The 12,160-nt window shown below is 45.7% G+C and overlaps 2 protein-coding genes across 5 annotated transcripts in view; one reads left to right on the top strand and one right to left on the bottom strand.

The window, feature by feature from the left end:
- Positions 1 to 12,160, bottom strand: part of LOC6523955 — a 79,863-nt gene that overhangs the window by 24,277 nt on the left and 43,426 nt on the right. The window contains exon 1 of one of the 4 annotated variants that reach the window (XM_039377634.2): positions 5,852 to 5,952. The exons of 2 other annotated variants lie outside the window; for them this stretch is intronic. Coding sequence is in view for 1 of the 2 variants with exons in the window: in XM_015189910.2 (XP_015045396.1) it covers positions 4,068 to 4,407 (340 nt within the window). In the remaining variant the exon portion in view is untranslated. Of the gene's footprint in view, positions 1 to 4,067; positions 5,033 to 5,851; positions 5,953 to 12,160 lie in introns of those variants that run through there. One more of the 4 variants, XM_015189910.2, reaches the window with a different exon arrangement.
- LOC6523952 lies at positions 7,071 to 8,195 on the top strand. The gene is made up of 2 exons (XM_002099788.4): positions 7,071 to 7,327; positions 7,400 to 8,195. Exons 1-2 carry the CDS (start codon positions 7,286 to 7,288, stop codon positions 8,081 to 8,083), a joined length of 726 nt encoding a protein of 241 aa, XP_002099824.1. The 5' UTR covers positions 7,071 to 7,285; the 3' UTR covers positions 8,084 to 8,195.

Here is a 12,160-nt window from a genome sequence, read left to right as displayed (position 1 = left end):
TGAAAGGAAGTCTTGGTTATATATTGCCATTAACTGAGCCAGCTTAAATAAGGAAACTGATTTTTTTCGTTTGCGCAAGGGTATTTATAAAGCGCATTTCTTTAATTTCCACACCCACTGCGATAATTCCTATCTGAATAAAATATCAGGCTCTTTGTTTGAGAAACAAAACACGTGTCCTTGGCAAATTACTATGTGCAATCCAGAGGTGCAATTTCCAGGGGTTGTTTTATCACTCCAGAAAAAAGCCAATTGTCTTGGCCAACTCCGTCTGGGGACCTCCCCACCCCTTCCCTCTCGCACTTTCTATCCGTTCCTTGGGTTCAACGAATCATTTGTTGTCCGAACCTCGGCCAATGTTAATGACTCCGGGGTGCCGCCTGGCCTTGCACAACCCCTAATATATGTGGTATGCACACGGATCTATATACTATATAGACGCCGTACAGCCGTATAGCATACAACATTGAACTTGGGGCTGTTGTCGTCTGTCTGTCGTCTCGATTCCATTTGCCACCCATCTGCTAAAGTGAGTTTTGGCTTATTGCTTTCTGCCTCCTGCCTTCTGGTTTGTGTGTTTTGGGGTTTGGCCATTGAACCTGGTTCCCCGCTCACTAGAGACACCCCTTATGTTTTTTCTGAGGGTCCTCCACTTGCCAACTCACCGGCGGATGTGTTGACGACCTCTCTGATACACCGAGAAAAATAACATTTGGGCAAAACCCCAAAATCTGAATTAATACATCGAAGTTTTGTTTGGCTTACAAAACTTTCATTCATCCATTCTTCGTCAAGAAACGCTTTAATAATCAGCAAAGCAAAATCAAACAAGTTCCAGGAACAAATCAACACAAAGTACTTGGTTTTCTATAATAAGATATCAATTCCATCGGAACAAATGTTCTTATTCATAAGACCTCCGGTTTGATAGCAAATTTCTTGGTAATGTCAAACTCCTAAGTAAATGATAAATAAACTTTTTTTTTCGGATAAAACCAATTTAATTTATGCGCCAGACCCAAATTTATACGAAATGGCAGTTTGAGCTAATTGTTTTCGAAACGCAACAAGTTGTATATTAATATTGTTATGAATATAAGCAAATGTATGGCGCTCGTTTCGAATTCCAGACTCGCCACAAATGCGCAATTTCGAAATGAATCTCGGAGTGGTTTTGGCCTTTTTCTACTCTTCTGCCTAAGATATATATTATGGCCAGTATTTCAAGTCGCAAACCTTGTGTGGGCAATATCTTTAAGGATGGTGGCACTTACTCGTAGATACTTGTTATAGTGATGACTTATGCTTATGTTTCGTCGTTATAAGGAGGTTTTACTCACCTGAAAATAAACAAATTTTTGCAATATGAGTAAGGTTTCGTAAGTGAAGTGCTTAACAAATGGTTTACAAGTCAATCATCTGATAATCATCATCTTATGGAGATAATGCCTGATTAACTCTAACTATTATTATTTAACCAAGTCATGCGATATGAGACGAAAGTGTAACACGTTTAGCTCTCTCGTTTAGCCCGCCGCCAAAGGAAACTTTGAACTTTCAAAAAGCGAAAAAATGCCCATAAAGCTCTTATCGGTGTAACGAACCGATATTGTTGCTCTAGCCATTGTTTATACACTTGCTATTGTGTACGAGTACGAGTATATTATTGCTCGCAAACAGCAGAGCGTGTGCACTTTAATCGGTCACAGCGACAGAGAGTGTATGCGATTTGCGGCAAGAGCGACGTCCGTGTGGTATATATAGCACATGCCGCTCAGCGAAAGTGACAACAGCACAACCTCTGTTGCAACGAGGCACACTCAAGGCCGTTGCGGGGGGCAGGCGGGCAAAGGCGGCAGCTGTCACAGGTGCATGAACTTTCCGCTGGCCGCAGATAACCAACAACATCCATTGGCGCGCGTGGGTTTGTAGAATCAGCTGTTTGTGGGTGATTGAACCGCAGCTTTCTTCTCACGGAACACACTCCTCCAAACACCTCCAACCACCCATCACCCTGCGGCGGAAATTGTTGGGGTAGGCATCGAGTCGCTGGGCCGGAGCCATCCATTAGATAGTTATTTTCGCGTAAAATCAAACTTCATTGCAGCGACGTTCACCTGAGCTGTTCATCTGAATGAGATGGAGCCCTTTCTCTGTTACAAGCGACTTGGCCCCCAAATGATCAATAAATTGCGAATTACCACCAGCACGCAATGTGGCTCATGATCACGGGCCATAAAAATAATTATTAAGAACAACTGCGAATTGTTTTCGTGCAGTCGCTTCCTGTCTGTCGCACTTTTCGTGCACTTTTCATGCCCCGCGCCTCTTTTCGCAGCGTCTTTGTTCATCTGCCACAGGAAGTAATCCCTGATATATTTATATATATATATACACTTGGCATACGGCCCCTACTTTTGTGTACGATCCGTTTACAAACACGTTTGCGAAAGGGAGGCGGGTATCGGAGTCCCCGCTTATCTCGAGAGCCACTTGTCTACCAGGTACCCAAAACCCACAGAGATCCCGAAAACATTCATATAAAAGCCACAAATGACACTGAGATTAAGTGCAGCATGCAGCGGCGTATTAATGCGGAAATCGAAACAATTTGACAGCTCTCGTCCGGAAGTTGTCTTTATTGACTTTTGTTTTAAGTCTGTTTTTCGTTTGTTAATCCTCTGGGTGCAAGAATATTTATACGCATTACTTTAAGAGAATCAGAAACCTGTTAGTCAGCTAGTGGGAGTGCGAGGGAGACTTGCACACGTGTGGTATACTTAATATGATGTCACACGTGTGGTATACTTAATCTGATGTCACACATGTGGTATACTTAATGCGTTTTTTTTCCAGGATACAAAAACTAGCCGTCTTTTGAGTGAATCTCATAAAGCAATAAAAGGTTAGTAAGCACGGGTGCTTGTGCATTGCATGCGATATGCGATATGCGTTTCCGAGTTCCGAAGGTCAAACGAGTGAGCAGTGAGCAGCTTTCGCAGATATCAAGGGAGCTTTCTCAAACTGAATTCTACTGCGTCTTAGGTGCATTGAACCTTTTGTTTATTTAATTTCGCGAGCTTTCGATATGGGACGCTAAGTAGAAACTGCTGATGTTTGTGCCAATGCCATTGCCAAAAAATAAAAAATAAGCGAAAAAAAACCAGAAGCAAAAACAAAACCAAAACCCAATAACAGTAGCCGAACAAAACTCGTCATTTCTCCTGCCATTAAATTCAACCTCGAAAACAAACTTTTCTTTCGGCGGCGAAGTTCATTGACGTACTTTGACCTCGCGAGTGCGTTGCCTCTCCCTCGCTCCTTTGTGATTGTTGTTGATTGCATTGTTGTTGCCGGCGCATTTACTGCATGTGATCATCATGACGTTCACAGCGACAACAACAAAGGCCGCGATGATGATGATGGTGATGTTTTGTTTACCCTCGCAGCATCCTTGACCGGTCAAGTTAAGCACTTTGCATTTGCCCTGAAAACCCTGGTCGTCGATACAGTGGTACCACTTTCCGACGACTTTCATCGAGATGCACAGGTTTGGAAATTGAACAATAAGTCTCTGAGTACGAAGACTCCTTAGTTCATATCGCTTTGTGTGTGGAACTGTAGCATTCCTCAGGTGTCGGCGATAAGCCAACTAATTGCCTTCGATAAGAACACATTTTATTCAAATAAGTTTGTCAAATGGCAAAGTCATCAATGCATGGGCACAAAGCGTTTTGCATACATTTGGCGCAGGAATTCAGTCGTAGAAAAAGCAAAGTGACTATAGCAAGTGACTATAATGGCCGTTCGGAATATTTCAAATATGAAACTCTCAGCGCCGATGGAATTGCAGTGTGTGTGTGCATGTGTGTAGCGATATGTGGCTGCTTTGCACCACTGTGCGTTTGGGGCTGGCAATCAGCTGACTGCTGCAAGTGTGCACAGCTGTTTTTGAACGTACACCCGAAACGTGTGGCGTGCGATTAAGTCGCATCATAACAAAAAGCGAACGCTGAATAAACAGGCAAAACAGCGCAAAGCAAAGAGACAAAGAATCACAAACTCACATGTTGCTGCTGCTGCTGCGTTGCACAGGTCGTAGTTAGTGGGGATTCTGGCCATTGGATTCGTTGGGGCAGCCGATCTGCATTTCCTCCAAAAGGGTCGCGAGTTGGAGTTGTAATACATTTTGCCCTGCTGCCGCTGAAGTTGTCGATTGTCGCTGTTGTTAATGCTGCAGCTGCTGCTAATGTTGTTGTTGCTGCTGTTGTTGCTGTTGTTGCATCTGAGGATGTTGCTCCTGTGCTGCTTGCGTTGCTGCTGTTGCTCTGGATCGGTCTTTCGCTTGATTGCTGCTCCGGAGGGCGGTAGCATGTTTTCCTGGTTTCCGATTGCCGCCAGCAGCATGTTGCACTGCCTGTTGCAGCTTTGTGTGGGTGTTTGTTGCTCCAAATGCTGATGTTGCGGCTGCCGTGTTTGTTTGTTGCTGCTGCTTACTGTTTGTTTTGCTGCTAGTTACACTGATGTTGCTTTTTTAGCTGCCACATGTGAGGCTGTGAAATCCTTGTTACTCGTAGGAGAGTTTCGTGTTTGGCTGCCACTTTCGGTTCTGTTTGCATCACTATTTCTTCTGGTTGCATCAGCAATAGACGCATAGTTTAGAGTTATTTTCTGGTCACTGCCTGTCGCACTCAAATAAAAAATAGGCACATTAACCACGCGGAAAAACAAAAGAGTCGTGTCGTATATTTTCCGTTCGACGTCACTTGGCCGTGTGAAGCAAAAGGAAAAAACACCGATCTACGCAGCGCACTCGAAAGTAAATCCCGGGCCAAGAAAATTGAGAAATTGCCACCAAATTGGGAACGGGAACTCGCTATTTTGCCAGTCATCTGCACACTGAATCTACTCCCGATTCTCGCTAGCACAGCACACACTGCAATCGCCACTTGCAAGAATTACTCTTATTATTATCAAGTATAGAACGGTTTGGCTAGAGCACCGCCCAACTGCATGGACCAACAACAACAAAGTGCCCGCGTATGATTGAAGCTCAAAAATGGACTGGCAGCAAATGTGGCTGCCGCTTTGGGCTCTGCCGACGTCGCAGCCGCCAGAAGGCAGCGCTCTCTCTTTTGATTTCCGAACGGAATGAACCCGCAGCCAGCCAGTCAGTCGCTGTATGCAAGTGCCATATAGTCTATAGTCTTTGTGCATAATTCCAAGAATATATCACCGCCAAAGAGTTCAAATGCGCAGGAGAGAACCGTGAGCACGCAGCGCCACGCAGGTCTCGACTATCGGTTACCTCGTCACACTGGGCTATAAGCGGAACTTCACGGAGATAATGGCCAAATCATTTGTCGTCAGGAGCTGCAGGTACTGACCACCACCGATAACCTACGCATGCCTGCGTATCATTTCACTTTATTTGGGACATGCTGTTGTCTGTTCGTGGACCCAATACGCCCAGCTGGCCAGCGAGATACGAGGTATTACCAACCATATCAGTGCTTTCGCTGCCCCAGTCGACGTCGCATTCGCAGAACAAAGAAAAGCGCGCGCGCTGACGCATGCCTCGAATTCGGAATAAGGTTCGCAAATTGCGCCTAACCCAATTCGAGTGTCATCATCTGGTCACGGAGCCCGGAGCCCGTTCGTTGTTGATGCTGCTGTCCTTATCACCCCACCTAGTGCCATCTCTTTCGGCGGCTATCAGCGCGACACTGAGCTGTGAAGCTTTCAATCGGCGGTTCGCGTAGACCCCAAACAGCTGTTTGCTGCACAGTGGTTTACACCTCGAAAATCATTGCTCAATAACATGCATATACATAATATTACAAAGTCTTACCCAATTTTGTGTATCTTTGATAGTTTAAAATGAAACTCGTTCGCTGTACTTGTGGTATTTCTTTGCACTGCTGAAGGGTCCTTTTCACACCAGTTCAAGAAGTCAACTGATCCTCGACTCCCGCACACTAGGGCCTTTATAAGGACACAGGTCCGGCAGGACCTTCGAAAAGAGATTAAAAACACATTGTGACCGATAACGGGTCGGACGGTAGTTATCAGGTAGTTAGGCACGACCCGAAGGCGACCTGACTTAAGGACAATCCAAGCGATTTTCCAGGACAAGCTGACGCGTGTCTGGAAGAAGTCCTCCGCGGGGTTTTACCTGCCCTCATCTTCGGTTTTATTGGCGTGTTATTTGCTCCCGACCCACTGTACGAGTCGGCCTAAAAATGGGCGGGCAGATCCAAAATGTGTGTTGGGAAATTTGCCAGGGTATAAACCTTTAGTTTTCTATAGGTAGGCCAGAGTTTTGTCAACATGGTTTAAAGCTGGTTAATATAGTTTTATCCTTGCTGCAGCAAGTTTTATGGTTCAACAGCGCAGATGGATCTTACCTATCTTACCTATTAACCAGTGTTTAAGGACACTGTTCAGCCAATACTGTTTAATGACTGGCCACTGGGCGTATAACTTGGCTACTGAGCTTTGGTAGTAGCTTTTTCAGTTGCGAACCTGACTGTTTGGCGCTCGGCAAGAGTGGATCGCACAATTGTTGGCTATAAATGGGCCTGCATGTTCTTAGGGAGCCCATGGGGCGGATGAGCGATGTGAATGTATATATACATATCATAGTAATGTAACCTATTTTTCATACCAGACATGAAATAAGATCACAAATGTAAATAATTGCTCCAATAATATTAAAAACCAAAATGACTCAAGAGATGCAAACAGTGTGTGTAAACAAGGGAATTGGTTTCACTGTGACACATTTTTTTAGGTTAGCCAATGCGAGATTGCAAAACTTGTTTTTGCTCCGTGCCGCAAATCCTGCACACAAACTCACTGACCAACTTTTTGGGATTGCTAATCCCGCGGAACTCAATCCAATCCCAGAACTAGGTTCTCAAGAACTCAACTGTTTGTAAATCACTGATTAATTACAATACAGACGCATAAAGCTTTGGAATGCGGATCAATGAAGGCTTTATGTATAATCAATGGTTGATGAAGAAGGCCTCTATATTATTATCTATCAGGTAATGTTGCCACCCTATTGATAGTACAGAACCCAGTAGTGCTGGGCACTGAAAAGGCAATCCTGCTAAGAACACTGCGCCAGAAACGTCAACGTCAAAGTGCACTAATTTGCTGAGCTAAAAGGACGAGTCATTTCGATTGAGAACGACGCCCAGTGGAATTGTGAAGCGCTCTTTAATCGGTCAATTGTTTCCTAACTTAAATAATCCAGAGTTTCTTAAGTCAAGTCATAATGAGGCCAAAAACGGAAATGAATCTGCAGACCAGCATTTGGGTAGGTTCAAGAGTGTAAAATTTCGCTTTTGCATAAAATCTTGCCTATTGCTAAAATTGTATTCCCTTGAAGATTAACAAGAGTTTCGAATCGTCGTTGCTGAGCTCTCCCAAGCCGGTGCCATCTGGTTCGGTTGACTACCATGCCATGGGTTCTGCGAAGGCCAACCGGAAGGGGAAAAGGGCTGCGACCTATTCGCGTTTCAGTCGCTCCGACCGAGCCGCCGAGGATCCGGCCCGTCAATTTGCCAGCTTGGCCGTGAAGTCAAACGACGCTGTGGCTTCCAGCGCGAATGAGCCGTTCTTCGCCAGCAACCTGAAGTACTATCCCCACCTGCCGCAGCCCACTTGGGTGGGCCACTACCAGACCTATGCCGAAATCAAGGCGCTCTGGCTAGAAGGTAATTACTCGCAACTTCGTGGCCCCATCCCACCGTCGGCGCGTCCGCGTCGTGATTATTCTTTTGCCCATGAGGTCCCGGATGAGCCACCGAAGCCAGTTCCGAACCGCCGCTACTCGGTGAACCGCCGCAATGGCGCCCGCACTGGCAAGCCAATGCCCAGTTTTGTCTTTACGGTCAATAACCATTTGCCAGGTCAAGCCTATCCGGAGGTCCAGATGCAGCAGGAGCAGCCAGTGCAGGATCTAAAGGAGAAGGGCGGCTCCTCTAACAAGCCAGCTACTTCGATCTCGAAAGGCGCCATCCCGAAGCAGCCCAAGAAGTACGCCTTGTCCTACAAGAAATGGAAGGACTAATAAATCTAGCGGGATGAGAGCCAGCGGTTATCTATCGTTCTCTATCATATATATGTATATATCCCTATTATAGCTAGTGGTCTTAACTTAGTCCTGCCACGTTCGATTGAAATCGGGCTAAAGGATTCATTCCCTGACTCACTGGGAACTGGGAACTTATGCAATTGTTTATACGGTTATCTGCGGCTTGGATCGGCACAGCTCGTTTGGCACATGACCACGTAGAGGTGCTTCTTTTCACGTTCAGCCAATATCGGAAAATATGGCCATATAGCACGAACCCCGAACATGACGCAATTATCCATATGGATGGCTGTTTGCCATTGGTCTATCTACTGGCTATATTTTCTGTAGAATTGTCTTCTCATGTTCAATAAGGTTTTCGCCGCTAGCTTGCTTCGATTACAGAAATTTCAAATCAACACAATTTTAGCGCTTCACAATGTGGCACGAAAATGTGGTGCAGCTTTCAGCGGGGTTCTGCACCGGGGTTGAGTCCTTGCTTAGTCGTCGACGGGCCTTCAAAGCACACGTTGTTTAAACTGGCTTCCTGTGCTTAGCATAGTTTATTTATTTGTGAGAAGAAAGTTTATGTATAAAACAAATGGCCTGCTAGGATGCCTGCTAAGATTGCCGGCGCTAAGAATAACTCTCTTATCCTATGGCAAACATAGATATTTATGATGAGATATAGGTTATATAGATTCAAAAAGGTACCTCCCCCATGATTATGTACCTTCCGACATTAGTCCGTAGACATTCCGCCAAGATCCTTAAAAACGCCAATTCACATTAGGCCCCCAGATATACATGTTAATAGCAAGAGTCTGATTGTGACTGGAAACATGTTTTTATTTTGATTTGAAACAAGAGAATATGTACGCAGCGACAAAAGTTATTGATGCGGTTTAATACAAATATCTGTATGTAGATTAGTCATACACATATGACAGTAGTTTTAAGGACAAAGTGGCAGAGTTCGTTTCAAATTGATTTAAATCGGAAAACTAGTGCCACTGCCTTGCCAAAGTTAGTTAACAATAAAGCCGAATATTATGTATACAGACATTTCATTTCAGCCAGTCGATCGCAGTCATATCGCATTCCGCCTTGGAGCGTTCTTTTTGTGGCCAATAATTGAGTTTTAAGAAAGCCTCGCCCATTGGGCCACGTCCTCATGTCCTGGACGGTTGGTTGCTTGGACGGAATTGCATTGTCTGCGGTGATTGACGGGCGTTTGATGGCAGCCGGACTTGTTTGGCGAGTGACATTTGTTTAACGGAATTAACGGGTGTGTGCGAAGAGCTTATCTGCATGCAGAATTCGAATGAAAGGGCTCTGAATCACAGCCACCCGTGGATGGACGGCTGGCTGGGGGTATCCATGTGCGTGTGGACATGGTGGACGTGGAGGACCTATATCCATCGAAATGAATTTAAAAGAACGGAAATTTGAGGCAATGTACGATGTCCGACAGGCGAAGGCGCTTTGCGGCTGTCCAGTTGTTCAGTGGTCCCTTGGCCCATTGGAGCCAGTGTAACCTTCGTCCAGCGGTCTTCTTGATTGGCATAGGAAGTGTATAGGTCTCCCAACGTGCTGCTCTCGTTGCCGATTCAAAAGCGATTTTAGTTGCTAAACATTGGCACGGCCTGACGTCTACGAGTTTGTCCACCATCACATCACTCTGGTTACACACGCAATCACCCAATCGAGCCACATATGTGCTCCTCATCCGCTCGCATGCTTGGACAGCAGTGAGTCGGAAACCAAAGAGTTTCCCGGCAATTGAACACGGTTTCATCCTCATCACAGACGTCATCAGTTCGGCAGCTCACCATACCGCATCATCGTCATAGCCATTGGCTGTACATTCGTATCGCTATTGACTTTCGATGGCCAAGACCAGCTAGCCCCTTTTTCTTTTTTGTGATTTCTTTGCGGACTTCAAGACCTTGTTGTGCCTAGTGCCTAGTGTCGTACCAATGGAGCTTTGACAGCTATTCGCGGAATTAATTAATTCCGGTTGTACTTTCTTGGTCGTGAAATGGGACAAGATGCTCCTCGAAAGTGGTTAAATTCACTATGATTGACTGACAAGGGTTGATTAGCGTGGATTAACTGACAATCGGCCTCGTTTTTCTGCAGAATCCTTTCTGGGGTTAGCTATTTGTTTAGTTTTTGCTCGAGACCCTCAGTTGTTTGGCAACTGTCGCTCCGTCTGTCATCAAACAGTTTGCGTTTTGGCTTAGCCAAGTTGCTAATAAAAGAATGGTTCCGTTTATTTGCCTGCCGCTCTCGATTCGCTTCATTTTCAAGCATTTGAAGCCTGTGCTGGCGGCCCCAAATCGACCAGGATCTGAGGGCAGAAGGAAGGACCCACCGATCAAATGAACAAATGAGTTGTGCTTAATCAGGTATCGAAAATTAATTTGTTCATGCTTCTGCGGTTGTTGTTACCCCGTTTTATGCATGAGAACTTGCTCACCCATTGGACCCACTCGCCATGCCACGATTATACACATTGACTCATTCGAGTGTCAAATGAGCCACACAGATAGCCAGATAGCCGATAACCGAGCAGGAGCTGTGGCTTCCGTCTCCCCACTGCTCTTTGTCAAAATCCTTTGAGACGTGTCAATTATGAAAAACGGTTTCACCCACACCCCCACCACCATCAATTGCCCTTTGCATTAGCACACGTCACCGAACCCAACCATAGCATGCAAGCACCCATATGCAACCAAATACCTGAGCCAGCTCCTCCCAAGCTGCTCCACTTCTCCGCTTCTCCGCTTTTCAGACCTTTCAAGTCCTGCAGGGTCCTGCACTTCAGTCGAAGGTGCACACAGGAAGATGTGACCCAATGATTTAAGGTCCGAACCAGACCAGACATTGTCTGGAATTTTGGCAAGGGTTCTGCACTTCTTCAAGTCGACCTCTGCGGTCTGCAAAAAGCGGCACGCAGCCAGTGGCGGCTAGCAAATACTCGTACTAGAATATGACAATATAGCTCTTGATTTACAGTGCCATAAATCCGCTTTATGGTCACACAGGGTCAGTCGCTGCCAGCCTGCCAGCCATTTCTGTGTTTCGGCGTGGTAATCAGATCGAAAGCCAGCCAGCCCTTCAGAAATGCCCTACATTAAGTCTACTGCAAGTTAGTTTCTTTGCGCAGAAATTCTAATTAGTGCAAATCAGGCATTCAGCAATGACTTCTACAAGCATAGAAAGCGGAATTGTCTGCTTAAATTATGGGTATTCAAATGCAGTCCAGCTGGCTTTCCAAGACCAAGACCAAACTCTCGATTTTGCATTTGCTAGCTCTCGGCTTCAGGCTTACCCCACTAAGCGGTGGGAAAAGGACTCGGCGCCGGCGAGTTCAGCTGGATCGAGGTGCCTCGATTCGGATTCGAACAATGCAGGGAAAACAGAATTGAAATGAAATGAATCAAATTGAAAAGCCAACGACAGTGCTTGTGCAAACACACGGCCACACCAGATACGGCGAACGCATTAAGACAGTTGCTTAGCATTAGTTGCTAAACATTGGCACGGCCTGACGTCTACGAGTTTGTCCACCATCACATCACTCTGGTTACACACGCAATCACCCAATCGAGCCACATATGTGCTCCTCATCCGCTCGCATGCTTGGACAGCAGTGAGTCGGAAACCAAAGAGTTTCCCGGCAATTGAACACGGTTTCATCCTCATCACAGACGTCATCAGTTCGGCAGCTCACCATACCGCATCATCGTCATAGCCATTGGCTGTACATTCGTATCGCTATTGACTTTCGATGGCCAAGACCAGCTAGCCCCTTTTTCTTTTTTGTGATTTCTTTGCGGACTTCAAGACCTTGTTGTGCCTAGTGCCTAGTGTCGTACCAATGGAGCTTTGACAGCTATTCGCGGAATTAATTAATTCCGGTTGTACTTTCTTGGTCGTGAAATGGGACAAGATGCTCCTCGAAAGTGGTTAAATTCACTATGATTGACTGACAAGGGTTGATTAGCGTGGATTAACTGACAATCGGCCTCGTTTTTCTGCAGAATCCTTTCTGGGGTTAGCTATTTG

The sequence above is a fragment of the Drosophila yakuba genome, chromosome X (assembly GCF_016746365.2).
Source record: "Drosophila yakuba strain Tai18E2 chromosome X, Prin_Dyak_Tai18E2_2.1, whole genome shotgun sequence".
In the NCBI taxonomy this organism is placed as follows: Eukaryota; Metazoa; Arthropoda; class Insecta; order Diptera; family Drosophilidae; genus Drosophila; species Drosophila yakuba.
Note: the sequence above shows the minus strand (reverse complement) of the source record. Positions and strands in the feature narration are given on the sequence as shown.

Coding starts and splice junctions, on each gene's coding strand:
- LOC6523952 (XM_002099788.4), top strand. CDS start 7,286: ATGAGGCCAAAAACGGAAATGAATCTGCAGACCAGCATTTGG. Junction 7,328..7,399: donor ATCTGCAGACCAGCATTTGG/GTAGGTTCAAGA, acceptor ATTCCCTTGAAG/ATTAACAAGAGTTTCGAATC.